This window comes from Puma concolor, chromosome B3 (genome assembly GCF_028749965.1).
Source record: "Puma concolor isolate L17-30 chromosome B3, mPumCon1.1.hap2, whole genome shotgun sequence".
Taxonomy (NCBI): domain Eukaryota; kingdom Metazoa; phylum Chordata; class Mammalia; order Carnivora; family Felidae; genus Puma; species Puma concolor.
In genome coordinates this window covers 34,954,268-34,973,060 of record NC_141672.1, presented here as the reverse complement: position 1 = coordinate 34,973,060, position 18,793 = coordinate 34,954,268, and the positions used below count along the sequence as shown (strand labels likewise).

The following is an 18,793-nucleotide window of genomic DNA, read 5'->3' as shown; positions in this document are numbered from 1 at the left end:
ACTCAGGCAACAGTTAATTTCACTGCATGAAAGGCCAGGTGACCCATATTAATTTCAACTGGAACTTTTCTTCTCCAGGTGTCTGGTATGCATAAAATTTATTCATACTCAGAGGATCCTCAAAGCTGGATCATGATCCTGTTCACTAACAGTACAGATTAGACAGTGGACATTCACTCATTTATTCAATAAAGAATTGTTAAGCTCCTGCTAGGTCTCAGGCACTGCCTAAGATTACAAAAGATGAGCGAATCAGACACAGTCCTGGCCTTTGTGGGGCTTCCCATCTAGTAAGGAGGTACACATTAATCAGATAATCATATATATTCTCTCTCTAAATACATACGTTATTTTGTAAGCTGTAATAAGTGTTCTGAAGGCGTATAGGGGTGTTATAAAGGCATATAATGGGGACCCTGGGACCCTCTGTCTGGGGGGTTGGGAAAAGCTGAAAAGGAGGACATGTCCTTCCTTTTTCCCATCCTTTTGGGTAAGAGAGATAGGAAATCCAGATTGCTCTACTGCAGTCCTGGCAGTGAAAGTCATTTTAAGAATTGTTCAACAGAGAGTTACTTTTCTCACTGGTAGTGCCTAAAGCCCCTCAGATTGCTTGCTTTCCTGTTTCATTTGCAGCCCCTAGGAAATTGGCTGAAGCAAGATGCACTTCAGCTGGGAGAGACTGGGTAGAATGCTGTCAGTTTGTGTGAACTAGAAAACAGCCCAGTCCCCATGCTCATGAGAGCGGCCAGGGCTGGCCTTTATTGTGCAGCACAGAGCCTCCCAATGAGTGTACTATGGCAGGATGGGCTATAGGTACCCCTCTCCTCTTGGGACGGTAGGTAATTAGATAGCTAGAGCCCCAAGGCTATTTACTTTGGCAGGCTGTGCAAGTACCATCTTTCATGTTTTCCAAGATGTGAAAAAGGCTGGAAATCACTGCCTAGCAGATCCCTGGATGTGCCTTCTTCCTCAGAAAGCTCTTGTCAGTTCAGCTTCCCTAGCTGTGGACATGTGTGATGAGATTTTCCTGTTTCCCCAGCCTGCACAGCTGTCTTCCAAGGAGAATGCTCTGGTGTGGATTGCTGTGAATGAGGATGGGGTCAGCATCCTGGACCACAGCACTATGGTATGGAAAGATGAGGGCTGGCCTTCTGACCCCTCCTTCTCCTGAACAGCATCTTTTCTTCTCTCTGCACTCAAAGGCCTGAGCTAAGTGAGGCCTTGCCCCAGCCTTGCTGTCCTCTAGTCTAGATACAGCTTGACATTCAAGACATGAATCTCCAAATTATGACCACTTCAGAATTCTCCCTTTCTGGTTAAGGCTACCAGTGCCCACAATAGACAGGGGATGCTGGTTTAGTTCAGGAGGCAGGTGGAAAATTTCCCTAGAACTAACGGGCTTCTTCTCACAGCATGTGCACGTCACTTACCCCTACTCTTCAGTAATGACCTTCGGTGGCTGCCGGGATGACTTCATGCTTGTGATCAGATCCATTCTGGACCAGAGCTCTGGAAAAGGCCACACTGAAAAGTTGCTCTTCCGGATGGCTGCTCCCAAGGTGGGTCTGACAGCTGCTAAAACATGTTACTCAGATCTACCTAGTATGATGAGGTGGGCTTGCAGTTAGGAAAGGATGCTGGGGTTATTATGACCATACTCTAGAAGGGCCGTGTCCCAGGTACGACTTTTGGCCTTGTCTGTAGTCAGTCCTCCAAGCGTTCAGGTAGCGTGGCATCTCAATAGTCACTGGTGAGCTGATCAGTGAGGGGTTGGCCGGGAGGGCCCGCACTCTGGTCCGGCTACGTCCATGCTCTCCACATGGGCCTCTCAGCCCTTGCAGCCCAGCATCACGCAGGCTTGAGGTGGGGCCCACTTGCTCTTCATGCAGCTGATCCAGGGGCCAGGGCAGCATCCTCCTCAGTGTGCTGTCACCTTCTCCTGGGCTCTGCCAACACTAGTCACAAAGTGCGACAGTCTGTACACGCGCGCCGCCCCCCCCCCCCCTTGTGGTCTTTAAGACAGTCCCAAAGACCTCTACTGCTTTAAGAGCTTTGTTCCTACTCAGTACAGGAAATACTGACTAGCAAAAATAACAAATTAAAAAGGCTCCAAAACCTAAGTTCTGATTAATAGTTCCTGATTCCATTCTGAAAGTCACTGGAGATGCTGTTGTTTTAATCGTAAAACTGGAGTATCCCAAACCTCCTCCTCTCTTTAATACCACCCCTGCCATAGGAGAAGCTATACAGACACCTTCCTCCAGGAAGGACCACTTCCCCACTCGGAGGTAAGCAGAGAATATTGCTCCTCCTGTTCTCAGGAGGGTACTGTGCGCCAGTGGCCCTTCAGACTAACAGGTACTGTGTCACTGAGCCTCTGAACCTCCCAGATATTTTAAGAGGTAAGAAACTGAAGCCCAGGAAGGTTATACACTTAGTATAACAGCTAGGGAGAAAGTCAGGATTCAGGCCAAGGCTAGTTCAATTCCTTTGTTTCTGCTGTCTCCTTAGATTGCAGAGGCTACCTTCATCATGGCCAGCTACATGAACCATTACTCTCCAACTGTGAACCCACCTACGAACCCACCTGCTGCCCGCCAGCTACGGGAACTGGACAGACAGCAGCTTTTTGCTTCTGTTCCATGTGCTGCCAGAGGGCCAACGTTGCTGTGAATATTTCTCCTACCCCTTTCCCCCTCCAACAACCTGGTGCCTCTGTGATTAGAGATTGGTGTCCTGGGGTGTGATACTACTGTGATGGGGTCTAACAGCCCTCCCCCAGCTTGTTCTGCAAAATGTGTTATTTCACTTTCCACGAAGCCTTCATTCTCTAGGTGCCTTATCATGTTTCAGGGCCCAACTTTTAAAAATCCAGACCCAGTATAAAAACCACTTTTTTTCCACAAGAATACTGAGCTCTGGATGCTGCCCGATTCTAGATACAAGACTGGGATGGTCCATGTTTCTAGTTACTGAGGGCGTCAGTGCCTTAAGTCAGAGCTTTCTGCACTGATACTCTTAGGAAGGATGGTATCTTTTATATTGTATATGGTCCTTATGTGGGGATTTATACTTGAAGTTTTCCCAACATCCCTGAACAAGACAGGACTAAAATTTCCAATTCACCTAACTGTGACAAAAGCCTAGAACTCACTAAAACTGGACTTCCCTTTCCAGATGGGAAGGGTATTGGCAGGGCTGGAGGAAAAGGAATAGACTCACCTTTCCCCTTCCCCACTGCAAATGAGTAGGCATTTGCAGTGCCCCTCTGGGGCAAGAGTTCCTATCTTTGCAGGACAAGGAAAAGGCACTATCCCTGCTGAGATTCAAGCTGTTCTCCCTCACACTGGACTGTGAGCCCAACTGCGTGCAAGCAAGGTCAGGGAGTTAAGTCCAATCTGACCTCTCCCTGTCTCATTTTAATGACTGGCCAGGGCTCAGCAAAGGCTAGGTTTCCTGCTGTAGGATAGGGTGGTCACCAGTGGTTTCCTTGCTCTTTGAAAAACCCAAGCAAATGCACTCTGTTTTTTGCTGTTTTGTGAGGCCATCATAGATGAGTCAGAAACAGAATCCAGGCTCATGGGCCTGAATTTGCTCCTCAGGACTCAATGGCAAACTTCTGCTGGGAATTAGTCCAAGGGCAGAAGGTACACAGGTGATACCTGTCCTAGCCTGAGAGCACCCTGGTGATATTTATATCTCCCCATCTGCAACTGAGGCCGCCTGTTGAGTGCAGAGGAGACGATCTTTGCCTCCACCCTCCCCTAACAGAAAACAGAAAGACGAAAGAGTTCATTTATACTCTGATTCTCTGCCATTGGAGAAGCTGAGCTTTATTTCATAGCTCTAAGGCAGTCTCACCGTTTATCAATCAAGGGCTGAAAACTGTGTGGCTTGAGCAGGAGCATCCAGGAACCAAGCCTTTGACTTCCACAAAGTGTGTGTGTGTTGCACACTGCAAAACCTTCAAGGTTGGAACTAGTTCATCTGAACACCTCAGCTGCTATAAGCTTCCCCCCTCTCACCCTTTAAACTGACAAACATTAAAAAAAAAAAAAAAAGCACATTAGAGCATCTGTCTTTTAAACTTGACTTTGCAAGGCTGGCAATTTACAGCCGTCTCCCGTTTCTGTTGCTGCCTTTCCCCCAGGATGAGATCTAGCTGAGACATTTCTACCTCGAACAACTCAAACATCACATGTACCATAGTCTCCTGAATAACCCCTCCTGAGCTGACTGAAAAGGAATTACAGCTCTAGTTTTATAATATCCTGAGTATCTCTAATGCCCATGAGGATAATATTATCTACCTGGGAATTTAAAAAAAAAAAAAAAAAAGGATCCTAAGGAAAAAGCAAGAATGGAGCTGCGTTCACACTGAACTTGGGGGTCAAGCTGTTTCCCCCACCCTAGCTCCTTCCCAGCCTTTCAGGAATCCTCCCATAGTGTATTAAGTACAGAAGATACTGCCTTATAATCAAAAGTTTCTGCAGTGTGTGTGTTTATCCTTCTTTAACCTGTCTGGAAACCAAAGTCGAATTTCTGTCTGGTCTTTTGTCCCATCCCTCTTGGCAGAAGAAGTGTTTGAAACCATAGACAATGCTGAGTAACAAGAGTATTAATGTGCTTGACATCCAAGACTGAAATGCCGTGTTCAATGTCAATAAAAAGCAACGGTCTGTGAACCAGGCAATTATTGTGTATGTTTTGGAAGGAGACAGGTTTATTAAGAGAGTCATCATAAATTAACCCTGTACAGAACAAAGGAGCTAGGTGAACAGAGACTAGTCTTTTGTAGGACATTTCTTCCTACTCACCAGTACCCGAACGGCTTGACTTTTTTTTTTCTTAACTTTTATACAGGGGTACTATGTAGTTGGAAATTATGTTTCTTAAGATAGCTGATGTCAGTTTCCCATGGTCTTGCTCCAGAAATCTACAAAAAGTAAACCTGAATGTGTTTAGGAATTTCACAAAGTGCTCTTTGTTAACATTACTTTTGACATGTCTTTTCTTAAGGTCTCCCCCTAGTTGGTAAAGTAGGCAAAACCTTACAAGCAGATCACTACAACACACAGAAGGACTTTGCTCAACATCACACAATGAGTTAGGTTTCCAGTCACCTGTTCTATGGCTCTGAGATCCACTGCATCCATACTGGTTCCTAGGACTGTGTCCACCCGATGGTTTAGAATACAGAAAATAAACCAGCCACTATGGCTTAGGAGTCATCTCCCATGGAAGACAATACTGGCCTTCTGAATGCTGGGACTCATGGACTTGCTGATGTGGCTTTCTGGTGCGCCAGGACCTCCTGGCAGCTCCTGTACACTTCAATCAAGCAGTCCAGGCGGGGCTTGGCACTCTGAATTCCAAAGGGGAGAAATGCAGAGTCAAGATGAACGTAAGAGAGCGCGTACTGGTGCTGCATCCATGTGCAACCTCAATCTCTCAGCACATCAGGGGTCTAAAGGGCTCAGGTGTGAGCCCAGAGAAGCAGAAGCTCAGGCCAGATGGTACCCTACTGGCTAAGAAAGCAAAAGGAATAACAAGGACAGACCCTCTTGGGAAATTCACAGCTGTTAAACAGTCCTCAAGGGCAAGAAAGGCAATTTAATATGTAAATATTAAAATATTTTGTACAGTGAAATGCAATACAAGCAAAATTAACAGAAAAGTCACAGAATGGGAAAAATATACGTGGAAAGCATATTTAATGAAAATTTGTTACCCAAAATATATAAATTGTTACAAATGCATAATCAATATCTAGATTCTACTTGATTAATAGAGGAGATGGATAGTTTTAAATAAGAGGAAATACTGATAGGTAATACAAGGAAATATGAAAAGTATCTTTGTCATTTAAAGAGCAATTTAGTAACTTTAAATTCCTTTACCTACATACTAAAGTAAACAAGTAACTAAATCCACTGTTAGCCAAGACCATGAAAAACAAGTACAAATTCTCAAAGTATGGTAAAGTTGTCCAATCTCTGGAGCCAAATCTCAAACGTAAAAATCTATGATACTGTTCATAAGCTTTAACAAGATAATTCTGAACTGTAACGCAAAAGAATTTTCACTTAGCAGCCTTAAATTTTTTGTGAAAAAGGGCAGTAAGACAGTTAACTATATACATAAATATTTTGTATACTTACAAAGTAATTTACTATAATCATGTTTGTATGAGAAAATTTTGTAAGAGCAAGACAAAAAATAACCTGGAGATGATTTCAAAACCTTGCAGTAGGGTGGCTAAATAAACTTAGTCAACATGATAATATAACCATTTAAAATAGTAAGTATAATGGCCTCTGTAGATGCATGAAAATATGTATATTAGATTTAAAAAGCAAGACACAAAAAGTATACAGCAGTATGTGTAGATCAATGACATCTATGTAAAAGCATATATTGGCAGCCTAACAGAGTAGATGAATGGTGATTTGTGGGCAGAAATTGCTATATATTTTCTCTAAAATTTGTATAAATTCATAGTATTTCTGAAAGCCTATATCTGCTTCAGAAAGAAACTTTTGAAATAACTAAAATCCTAACTCTCACTAAAAGTAGCTGTCAAGTGTCCTCAAACGTTCTTGACAACAAAAGTTGACATTCCTACCGAATATAAGTAGCAATGGATATGCAGAGAGCAGGGAAAGGTAACGGATTTTTTGAAGAAACTTTAGACAAGTGTTCTGTGCTCACCTGGAAGACAGGTACTACTTGGGATATCCCATGTGGTTCCACTGGATCCTTCAATAAAATGCAGAGGTAGTAAATCACCTTCTGCTGCAAGAAAATAAACCAAATAGCAGAAATCTAAGTGAAACTCATTTTGTTTTCTTTTTCTTCAAGGGAAGGCTAAAAACTTTTTTATAAATGGTTATCTCTACGTAGTAGAACACTTGATCACTTCTCAAGTGAGGGAGTATATTCTCATTCTTTAGATGAAAATGACAAAACAACAGCAGCAACAACAACCAGAGATGATTTTGAAATCAGGCTAAAAAATAAACTTGAAATGCTGACTCCCTATCTATGAAAACTTATTATATCTCTAAAAATAAAGGAATGTACCTTTTCAGTATAAATTTCACTTTCAAGGTTTATAGACATGCTAGCCATAAAGGAAACACTACAATACTGGAACAGAGTCTTCAAGTTTTTTGTTTTTTTTTTTTAACGTTTATTTTTGAGACAGAGAGAGACAGAGCATGAATGGGGGAGGGTCAGAGAGAGGGAGACACAGAATCTGAAACAGGCTCCAGGCTCTGAGCTGTCAGCACGGAGCCCGACGCAGGGCTCGAACTCACGGACCGCGAGATCATGACCTGAGCCGAAGTCGGCCGCCCAACCAACTGAGCCACCCAGGCGCCCCCAGAGTCTTCAAGTTTAATTCTGTGACATCAAACACTTTAGGTATTAAGACTCATTTAGATCCAGGCAAAGGCCATGGAAGAAACCTGTAATACTACTCAACTACTTACCATGTAAATACCTTCATTGATGATAACATCCTTCACCTTGCCCATCTCAATGAAGGTAGTGCTTTCTTTGCCTGAAGCATAAGATGAGGTCATCTGGATACCAAGGGAATCTATGATTAACAGGGTCTCCTGATCAATCTTGACAAAATGCAGGTAACCAAGCAGGCCTAAGAGGGTGATGAAGATGGCAGCAGAGAGGATTATGCTGTTCTGAAGAGAGAGCCAGACACAGGCGATAAGATTACCAAGTGATCCTCCCGCACAGATCTCTGCTGTTTAACAGGTCCCCTCTAGGCAATGCCAAAAAAAGTCTGTATTCTGCTGTGAGTTGAACAGATGAGAAGAACATGCATGGAGGAAGAGGAAATCACTTTTATTTCAGCTCTGTAGTGCTGTGTGCTGGGAAAGCAGATGATGAAATATATCCAGGCAGTAAATGGATAGGTCTTGGAGGAGAACCTCCATCAAAACAGTATCTACCATCACACCACTCTCAGAGATTTTTCTCCAAAACGGAAACTTAAGGATTCAGACCATTTTCTCTCATGCTCCATCAGCAGAATATACAGTGCAAAACCAGACAGTTCATAGTAAGATGCTTAGCACAGGGTAGCAGATGTACTCAACAGCCCCCCTCCTCCTTCCTAATAGAACTTGGGGGTGAATCGTGATTGGTTCCTATTTGTTCTGCCAATGACTGCATTAGAAATGAACACATGACACAACTCTGGCTAGTCTGCTGGAGAGGCTTCTGGAAAATGAAGTCCGTCTTAAAAAGAGATCTAAGGAAGAGAAGGTCCCTTCCTCTTAAAAGTTTTGATGCCTGGAACTACTATGGGGCTACTACTACTCTGCCAGACTGTAGACAAATGTAGAAAGCCAGGCTGAGGACAAGTAGAGTAGACCAAGGGTGGAAGAGCAGGAATATGAAAAGAATCAAAATCAACTAAGCCTCTTATGCCTTCTAGAGCCCTCCTACCTCCTGACTTCTTGTTTTGTTAAATAATAAAGATTATATCATTTAGGACTCTTTTAGTTCTTTTGGGTTGTGACTGAGTAGCTGAAATGACTAACTTATGTGTTACGGGCTCAAAAATGGTATTTATTCCTTTGATTCTAAAACACATTTACAGGGGCGCCTGGGTGGCTCAGTCGGTTAAGCGTCCGACTTCGGCTCAGGTCATGATCTCGTGGTCCGTGAGTTCGAGCCCTGCGTCGGGCTCTGTGCTGACAGCTCAGAGCCTGGAGCCTGTTTCAGATTCTGTGTCTCCCTGTCTCTCTGATCCTCCCCCGTTCATGCTCTGTCTCTCTCTGTCTCAAAAATAAACGTTAAAAAAAAATAAATTAAAAAAAAAAACATATTTACAGCCTTTTGAAGTTGAATGTGTTTTTCAATTGATGTATGTTTTTTCATGTGCCATTATTTTTTTCCCCAAAAAAGCTATTATTTAGGAGGATGGCACAGAGAAAAAAAATCACTGACTGATCTCTCAAAAGAGATTCAGTAATTTACTGTCATTCCTTGAAGGCAAGAAGTATCTTATCCTTTTTTTTTTTTTTAAGTTTATTTTGAGAGAGAAAGAAAGCATGAGCACAGGAGGAGCAGAGAAAGAGAAGAGAGCAAGAATTCCAAGCAGGCTCCCTGTTGTCAGCACAGCGCCCAATGTGGAGCTTGAACTCACAAACCAGGAGATCATGACCTGAACCAAAGTCAGACACTTAACCGACGGAAGGCGAAGTATCTTATTCTTTATGACTGACATGATGCCTTCTTTGACCTAACTCTAGTCAAGCTCTTCTAAACCCTCAACCTCGGTGTCCATCCTTATTGGGCCTGCACTACCCAACAGGCTGTACCAAGAATCTGATGACCCTCACCTGCCTTTAGCAAGAATCATGTCAATTTAGTCAGAATCTCCCTTCACCTTTGATATTTCTCTTTAGCCATTTTCCATCCATTGACCCCCACTGTGCTCCTTGGCTATAAATTCCCACTTGTCCTTGCTGTATTCAGAACTGAGCCCAATTCTACACTGAGATCTCTTTTCTCCTACTGCAATAGTGAATAAAATATGTTTTTATTGCTTTAACTACTGGCTGCCTTTGGTTTTCTCTGAAAATACTTTTCTACTTCGTTCTACCTAACACATAGTTAAGTGTTGGATCAAGAGTCTGTTTGGGCCCATGATCTATTTTTGTTTGGTCCACCCTGAGCTAAGCATGATTTTTACACTTTTAAAAGAACTGTTAAAGAAACAGATGACTATGAGACAGAGACCTGTAAAGTCTAAAATATTTTCTATTTGGCCTTTTTTTAAAAAAATATTTACTTATTATTTTGAGAGAGAGAGTGTGAGCAGGGGAGCGGCAGAGAGAGAGGGAGACACAGAATCTGAAGCAGGCTCCAGGCTCCAAGCCATGAGCGCAGAGCCTGATGCAGGGCTTGAACCCATGGACAGTGGACCGTAAGATCATGACCTGAGCCGAAGTTGGACACTTAACTGACTGAGCCACCCAGAAGCCCCTCTATTTGGCCTTTTAAAGATAGTTTGCCGACCTCTGTACTAATAATTACTTGTTGACTAATGAATGGAGGGTAGAAAAATCTATGTGCAGGGTCTCTGGTGATCCAGAAATATCTATTTTGAGTTAATTAAATGTCTAGTATCTAGTACAATGTCTGGTTCACAGTCTTAACTGAATAAGCATTATGGATGAATACAGAGAAGTAAAATTCAGTCCTGGCCCTTACAGATGTATTAGAGGCAAAATTAATACATATAAAATATTTTTGGAGAATACTATGAAAACTGTGCCAAAGAAAGGATTAAAAGAGAGTGAGAGAGAGACATCAAAGCACACAAGGATATCCCATGAAGATCTCCAAGGAAGGATTTCATTGGTGCAGAGAGGTGATGGTTACTGACAGATATATTTGGTTGAGGAAAGGAAGGGGAAAAAGTATTCCCGGTTGGAATAAGGTAATAACCTACAATTTTAATAGAATTGTGAATTCAAAAACAAGAAGGAAAGAAGGGATGAAGAACAATAAATGTTAGAGGATTTAATCCGTATCAGTTTTTTAATAAGGTAATCCCTGCTCAAAACTTCATTACTACCTGCATTCTTTATACTTCATTTTTCTGTCTGAAATTCTAACAACTCAGTATTTATTTGGGCTGAAATTAAGCCTCATGTTTTTATGAATTCTTTCATCAGGCTTCTTCTCACCCCTGAGATTCATTACTCTGACAAACAGTTTTGAACACAAGGAAAGGTTAAGAAACTTTGGTACACAGAGCCCTTAAGAAGTGTTGCAGTAGAGTTTAAAGGAAGATAAGATTACTGAGCCCCGGGCACGTGATGGAGGTAAGTGGGACACACCAGGATGAGAGTACAAAAAGGAGTTGGCATAAAAAAGACTTCTATTTAAAAATTTTGCTTAAGCAAGCCCTCTCCACGGAGGAGACAGTATAGTGAAAAAGAAACGGTTTCAGAGTCAGCCCTGGGTTTGAACCCCAGGTATGCTGTTTGCTAGCTCTGTGACTTTGGGTAAGTTATTATTCTTTCTGAGCCTTGGTTTTCTTCTAAGGTTAAAACTAGGCATTCAGGAAAGCAGCTGGCAATCAGTGGGCATTTGATAAATATCTGTTCCCTTCACCTCACATGGGCACATGGCCAGAATTCAGGCTAGTATTAAAATTCAACTACATTATAAATTAAATCTTTTTAGGGGGAGGGAGGACTGTCCTCGCAACTTAACCAATTCAACTGACTTAAGAACCAACTTTTAGATACAGTTTGGTACAAATTACAGCAAACGTAATTTTGCATATACCTGTGACAAATTACCACACTCTGGTGGCAAAAAAGCCAATGAATGCAGTAATGAAAATATCCAAATTACAGAAATAAATAGTCCTAGCTCTGGTCAATCACTCCTAGAATAAAATATTCAATTCAGGGCACTACATATGAAATTAAAACTAAACTCATCCTGAAAAGGGCAATTAAGGTGACTCCTTTTATTTGAGGGCTGTCACAAAGCTACTGCATGTGACCCTCACAATACGGTGAAGCTAGAATGACAGACAGCAATTCCATGTTAGACATGTGAAAACTGAGGCTCAGAAAGTAGGAATGAGTCTGGAAAGTGAGCACAGAAACAACTCCTCTCTGAAACTTCGTAATTCTTTAGAAAATACTCGAAGTTGGAGGAAGGGACTGGGGGGGAGGTGTTAGATTGCCTTAAAAAGCAGAAATTAGGAAGAATTATCAAGCTCTCAACGTGTGTGTGTGTGTGTGTGTGTGTGTGTGTGTGTGTGTGTGTGTGTTCACACATACATATTGTGGAGGCAAAGACAAGTTTCCCTAAGACCTAAGGTATTATTAACAGTGATTCCTCTAGGAGTGGAAATGATGGATGAGGACGATCCACTTAATAGTTCTCTCAACTCTTGGAACTGAATTACTGCGAGCATGTACTACGTACAGCACATGAAAGTTAAACTTTTAGACTGTCGTGCAAGGACTACTTGTATGCTAGGTGGAACCGCAGAGCGGAGCACGACCCGTGAGAGGGCTAAAGTACAGGAGTACAAACCACTAAACGTAAAGAAAATAGCTGTGCAGCAGCGGAACCAGTGAGTTCCCGCCCTCCGACCCTACAACAGCAGGAGGGTCTGGCGGGAGGGCCAGGCTCGACCCTAAGACCCCAAAGACCCTTCCAAACCCGAGCCCCCGACTCCGACCTCGGGAAGGGGCCGACAGGCCATTACCTCGCAGAGGGTGAAGAGTCCGTAGGCCGCTAGCCACACCGTGCAGGTGACAGCGGTGAGCGAGCGCAACGACAGCCGAGGGCAGCTGATGCAGAACTCTCGGCAGGACGGGGAGTAGTAGCGGCGCTGCAGGGCCAGGCGGCCGCCACAGATATCCGAGAAGCTCTGCTCATCTTCCATCTCTCGCTCGCTCCCTCCCGGCCGGGACGCGCCGCTCTAGACCGCCCGCCAGCGTAACTCTCGCCGGCTCTGGACCCACTTCCGGAGAGCGGCTTTCGGCCCCGCCCCGTTCGGCCGCGTCTCACGCTCGGCGCAGCCGCGGTTCCGGGACGAGCGGTGTGGCGCAGATCCAGAGCTTGTAATTCGCCTGTAGGTTGGGCCGGGGTTTTGTGATTGTCTACTGCAGAGACTGCATTGGGCCAACTCAGCCTGCCGATTAAAGCCGCTGTTAATGCGCTTTCTCTCGGCAAACTGATTTCTATTTCTAAGCTAGAGTACGCTCTAAGGAATCGATCCACAGGTATACACTCATTCATTCATTCCTGAGCCAGGTAGTTTTAGGCGCCAAGGGTACAGCGGTGAATATTGAAGGTCTCTGCCTTCAAGTACCTTCCTTCCTAGTAAGAGAAACAGTACGTAAATAATTTCAAAGAGTGCTGCTGAAAGTAATATGACCGGCAGAGGTGGCTTGGGGACGTGCAATAGGACAGTCAGGAAAATCTCTCAGAGGAAAGACCCTGGAGCTGCCAAGATGAGGATCCGGACTGGTCTGGGAGAACTCTGGAGGAGGAATTTGCCAGGTTGGAGGACCAGGAAAGGCAAAATCCCTGAGGCTGGAACAAGGTTGACTTATTGGAAGAATCAAGAGGCTGCCACATGGAGAAATGTTGGGGAGGTAGAGGCAGGGCTCAGGTCCAAGAGGGTCTTCTCTCTTCCGAACCACTGAGTGGGGGGCATAGAGTAGACAAATGAGGCTTGGCTGGGACTCCGTAGCAAGAAAGAAAGATGTAGAAGGTATGGATAATAAAATTACTAAACTCATGAGTAACAGCGGCCTGTGGGTTCTTTCTTTTTCTTCTTCTTTTTTTTTTTTTTTTTTTTTTCCCCCGGATGTGGCTCAAGAGTGGCTTGTGGCCTGTTAAAACAATTATGGTGCTTCAGCCCTGAGGCAGCATCATGTATTAAAGAATTGATGATCCCTTTGTCTGTAAAGATAAATGCCATAACAGTCTCACCAGGTTTAAGTCTCATGATAGTCAGGTTCCGTTTTTCTGTCTTCATCCAGGATTTTGTTTATATTTTTTTTCTCTAAAGGATATTCTTCAAGTATTGCTTTGTTTTTCCAATTTTATTTCTATACTCTAAATCTTACCAAGCAATACACCCCTCTCATTTTTGTAAATAACATGTGCATGTCTTTTATAATTATAAAAGTGAACTTTGCGTATTGTGGAAATTTGGAAAAATACAGAAAAGAAGAAAAACTAAAGCCACCCATTATTTACACCACTGAGAGAAACACTGTCGATATTTTGGGGAAACCTTCAGTCCTAGAGTTCTTAACCTGAACTCCATGGATACAATCAGAGGTTTATCGTTGGTTTCATTAACTTCTGATTGAAATTTAACTTTTTTTTCTTTTGGTTATGAATGCAATTAGTATTAACAATACTTGTGATTTTTGTCACTCTCATAGAAACCACAAATACTTTTATTTCACAATAATTATCTCAAAATGTCATTTCCACTCCTCAATTACTCAAATACTCCAATATTACTTCAAAATTGCAGTAATTATGGGATCCACTTCTAGATCTTATTATTTGATCTGTCAGTAGAGACACATACAACTATTTACACATTTTAAAAATATTTTGAGGTGGCTGGGCGGCTCAGTGGGTTAAGCGTCCAACTCTTGATTTCGGCTCAGGTCATAATCTCGTACTGATAGTGCAGAGCCTGCTTGTGATTCTCTTTCTCTTTCCCTCTCTCTCTACCCCTCCCCTGCTTGTTCTCTCTCTCTCTCTCTCTCTCTCTCTCTCTCTCTCTCTCAAAATAAATAAAATTTTTGATGACTGTATTTTAATTCAGTTTGTTTAATTGTTTTGTAAAAAAATCCTATATATTGTATTCATTTTAAAACATTGTGATGTGGCACAAAAAAAGGTTAAAAGAACCTTTGTAGGTTCAGGGGCGCCTGGGTGGCTCAGCTGGTTAAGCGGCTGACTTCAGCTCAGGTCATTATCTCAAGGCTCCTGAACTTGAGCCCTGCGTGGGGCTCTGTGCTGACAGCTCAGAGCCTGGAGCCTGCTTTGGATTCTGTGTCTCCCTCTCTCTCTGCCCCTGCCCCACTCACACTCTGTCTCTCTCCCTCAAGAATAAATAAACATTAAAAAATAATAATAATAAAAATTTTTAAAAAAGAATAAATAAACATTAAAAAAAAAACATTTAAAAAGAACCTGTGCAGGTTCAGAATGTTCACAACTGTAGAGTCATAGAAAAAAAGGTACCTAGTGTACTTTTTTGAATATTAAATTAATTAGGGATAAATATTGTGATAATATAACTCCAAAATCTTAAAAAAAAATTTTTTTAACATTTTAAATTTATTTTTGAGAGGCAGAGACAGAGCGTGAATGGAGGAGGGGCAGAGAGCAAGGGAGACACAGAATCCCAAGCTGGCTCCAGGCTCTGAGCTGTCACCACGGAGCCCGACGCAGGGCAGCCCAAACTCAAAAACCATGAGATCATAACCTGAGCTGAAGTTGAACAGTTAACCAACTGAGCCACCCAGGTGCCCCCCAAAATCTTTATAACTCCTTGCTCTGTCAGATCAGTGTCATCTTAACTGTCATGCAATTTGACACCGCAGTAGAAATTGAAACCTCTGTATAGTATTTGCCATTTGGTTAGATGCCACCTGGGACATGAAAGAAAGAAAGAAAGAAAGAAAGAAAGAAAGAAAGAAAGAAAAGGAAGGAAGGAAAGAAAGAAAATCTTTAAAAAGAAAAACAGCAAGGAGTGATTGTTTTAGCTCTAAATGTTGGACTTCACAATATTCATTAGCCTCATCAGCAAGGAAGGGCAGCTGACAAAAAGAACTTCGACTTAGCAATTGGCAAGTTGCTCTGAGAAAGTTTAACATCTTTTTGCAGGACCACAACTAATACCCTAATGAATTGCGAAAGCAGAGAAAGGAAGCTTGAGAAATCTGGACTCTGTATTTGTCAAGATAGGCTGCTCTTTTTTTTTTTTTTTAATTTTTTAATGTTTTATTTATTTTTGAGAGAGAGAGAGAGAACACAAGCGGAGGAGGGGCAGCCCCATGCAGGGCTCAAACCCACCAACTGCGACCTGAGCCGCAATCAAGAGTCAGCCTCAGACACTTAACTGACTGAGCCACCCAGACGCCCCCAACCTGTCCATTTTTAATAAGATATGTTTATTATTTTCCCAACATCAAGTTAAAATTATATAAAAGAAAATACATCCATAATCCTGCCACCTTAACAAGTAAATCTTCATTTTCCCAACCATTTAGATCCTCTTGTTTTAATGTTTATATTGTTGAAAAGATGATATAATACAAAACATTTTTGAATGAAATAAAAATATTACACACAATCCTGATAGCCTTTCAGTGTTACATGTTGCTCTCTCATTCCATCTCTTAGTTATTACACTTTTAAAAATTATTGTAGTCCTAGTGTGAACATAAGTGTGTACTGATAAAATATAAACCGGCATATTTAAGATTTTAAGTTTGAGCAAAAATCTACTTGAATAAGGCAATGTCAAAAGGGAAGTAGTTAGGAGCTCTCCACTTGGTGGGAGGTAGGGGCAAGACTTATAGAGAAGAGGTGGAAGGAAAGCAGGGAATTATGTGATTGGCTATAGCTTAAGGTGGCCTTGTTGTCTGTGATTAGTTGTGCCTAGGTTTGGATTTCTTAACCTTGAGGCATTGACAGGTTTAGGCTTTGGTTTGCTTAGGGAGGCAGCTAACCTATTAGAAACACCCTGATGGCTCCTTTGTTTAATTAATTTAACAGTAATTAAAAATTAATGTTTGGCAAACATTTTCCATATTTCTACGGATTTTGAAGTTTTTTAAATTTATTTTTGAGAGAAAGAGAGAGGGGGGAGGGGCTGAGAGAGAGAGGGACAGAGGATCCAAAGTAGGCTCTGTGCTGACAGCAGAGCCCAATGTGGGGCCCGAACTCACAAACCACGATACCATGACCTGAGTCAAAGCCACACAAAGTGCCCCTTTCTACAGATTTTTTTAAAACAAATACCATTTAAAATAGTTACATAGCATTCCATCATGTTATTCTACTATAATTTATTTATTATCACACTGTTGTTTTCCTATCCGCTGAAAATGGCGAGTAATTATTTCAAGTAAGGCAGAACAACAGTAGAAAAAAAATTGGCATATAAAAAGAAGCCTATTGAAACAGATAAAGCAGAATTTGTTTTGTTTTGCTTTTCATAGAGTCATATCCCCATCTTGTGGCATTCTAAGATAGTAGCGCTTAATATTTTCAAGTCGAGGAACACCTGGCTTTTATGTGGAAGGTTTCTCTCCCCTTTTAACATCAAGACACCTTGTGTCGTTGTACACTAAAGGTTTTTTTAGTGGAATAAAACAAGCTTGTGGGAAAGCTTAGTTAAAACAGTGATCTAGTGGGGCACCTGGGTGGCTCAGTCAGTTAAGTGTCCGACTTCGGCTCAGGTCATGATCTCACGGTTCGTGGGTTAGAGCTCCATGTCGGGCTCTGTGCTGACAGCTCGGAGCCTGGAGCCTGCTTCAGATTCTGTGTCTCCCTCTCTCTCTGCTCCTCCCCCACTCACGCTCTGTGTCTCTCTCTCAAGAATAAATAAACACTAAAAAAAAAAAAAAAATTAAAAATAAAATAAAATAAAACAGTGATCTAGTTTGATGGGTGTAGGTTTGACAAACAGGTTTGATCAGACCACTACAGTCTCAACTCAATTTCATGTGGTCAATAGCAACAACTTCTTTAAGTGGTTTCGATCAAGCCACAACTGTGTAGCCTAGGTAATAAGTTACCCTCAGGCGAAATGTTTCTGAAGATTGAGAAGGAAAGGTGAATAGACCTTGGGTGAAGAAAGCCTTGCTATTCCAAGTGTAGTAAGTAGACCAGCAGCATTGGCATCACCTAGGAGCTCATTTGAAATGCAGCTTCTTGGTTCTCACCCCAGACTTACAGAGACAGAATCTGAGTTTCAACAAGATCCTCAGGTGATTTGCTTGCACATTAAAAGTTGAGAAGCACTGGGGCGCCTGCGTGGCTCAGTCGGTTAGGCATCCAACTTCGGCTAAGGTCATGATCTCGCGGTTTGTCGGTTTGAGCCCCACATTGAATCGGGCTCTGTGCCTGCTTTGGATTCTGTGTCTCTGTCTCTCTCGGCCCCTTCCCTGCTTGTGCTCTGTCTCTCTCTCAAAAATAAATAAACATTAAAAAAAAAGTTGAGAAGCACTGAAAGATATAACACTTAATACTGGATTCTCTAACCTGACTGTGTATTAGAAGCACCTGAAGAGTTTTTAAAAACTCTGCTACTTGGGTCCATCCCAGATAATTGAATAAAAATGGGGGGGGGGGCAGGAGGGTATGGGCATGAGCATTTTTGGAAGCTGCCTAGTTTATTTTTAACGGCTGCCAGGGTTGAGTAGTGTTGGGAGGAAATCTTTTCCTCTACCATCTCAGATTCATGTAGTAGAATGTGAGTTACCTGCAAATTATCTGAACAATAGATGTATTACCCAGAGAAAGGAGAATTGTTCAGTAATGGGTAACTAGATAGCCAGAGATAAAGTTATAACTAGCACCTAAAAAAGGGGGATTAGGGCTTCATACTTAAAATTGTGGAAAGTTCTGTTGGGCTTTTTGAAGCTAATGAGCAGCTGAATTCACACTTTTTATGATGGTCAGTCTTTTCCAATCAGGAGATTCCCTCATTGGGGTAAGATATAGGGAAACATGGCAGCTGTATTTGGGAGGCTCTGCTTACATTTCTTGCTTTATTATTTATTTCTTCAGCTGCTGATCAGATATTTTCTGTTTCAAGTAATTTTCATACTACTTTGGTAGACTATTAACCCCTTCAGAACTCTTACTCCAATTCCATAATGTTCTTCCTCATCCAGGTTTAACACCTCTCCCTTTTCTGGTTCCATCCCTAATTTGTAGCTAAGTGCGATTTACTGTACCAGCACAGTACTTTTTTTTTTTAATGTTTATTTATTTTTGACAGAGAGAGACAGAGCATGAGCGGGAGAGGGACAGAGAGAGGGAAACACAGAATCTGAAGCAGGCTCAGGCTCTGAGCTGTCAGCACAGAACCCGACGTGGGGCTCGAACTCACAGACTGTGAGATCATGACCTGAGCCGAAGTCAGACGCTCAACCGACTGAGCCACCCAGGTCCCCCACCAGCAGAGTACTTTTAACATCTATTCCTTATTCCCCTGACTGTACTAATTAACCCAGTT

General features: G+C 42.3%; 2 protein-coding genes across 8 annotated transcripts in view; one reads left to right on the top strand and one right to left on the bottom strand.

The window, feature by feature from the left end:
• PLEKHH1 (pleckstrin homology, MyTH4 and FERM domain containing H1) overlaps positions 1-4,685 on the top strand; it is a 53,800-nt gene extending 49,115 nt beyond the window's left edge. For all 6 annotated transcript variants that reach the window (XM_086709464.1, XM_086709467.1, XM_086709463.1 and 3 more), the window contains 3 exons: positions 1,040-1,126; positions 1,413-1,559; positions 2,512-4,685. In XM_086709464.1, the coding sequence (XP_086565590.1) occupies positions 1,040-1,126; positions 1,413-1,559; positions 2,512-2,673 (396 nt within the window). In that variant the 3' untranslated portion in view covers positions 2,674-4,685. The remainder of the gene's footprint in view (positions 1-1,039; positions 1,127-1,412; positions 1,560-2,511) is intronic.
• Positions 169-12,546, bottom strand: PIGH (phosphatidylinositol glycan anchor biosynthesis class H). 2 transcript variants are annotated; one of them, XM_086709469.1, is made up of 4 exons: positions 12,272-12,546; positions 7,494-7,703; positions 6,712-6,795; positions 169-5,528 (listed from the first exon to the last, which is right to left on the bottom strand). In XM_086709469.1, exons 1-4 carry the CDS (start codon positions 12,449-12,451, stop codon positions 5,505-5,507), a joined length of 498 nt encoding a protein of 165 aa, XP_086565595.1. In that variant the 5' UTR covers positions 12,452-12,546; the 3' UTR covers positions 169-5,504. The 2 variants fall into 2 exon arrangements, with proteins under 2 accessions (XP_086565595.1, XP_025775294.1); XM_025919509.2 differs by having other exon boundaries at positions 169-5,365; positions 12,272-12,545.
• Between the last annotated feature and the right edge of the window lie 6,247 nt (positions 12,547-18,793).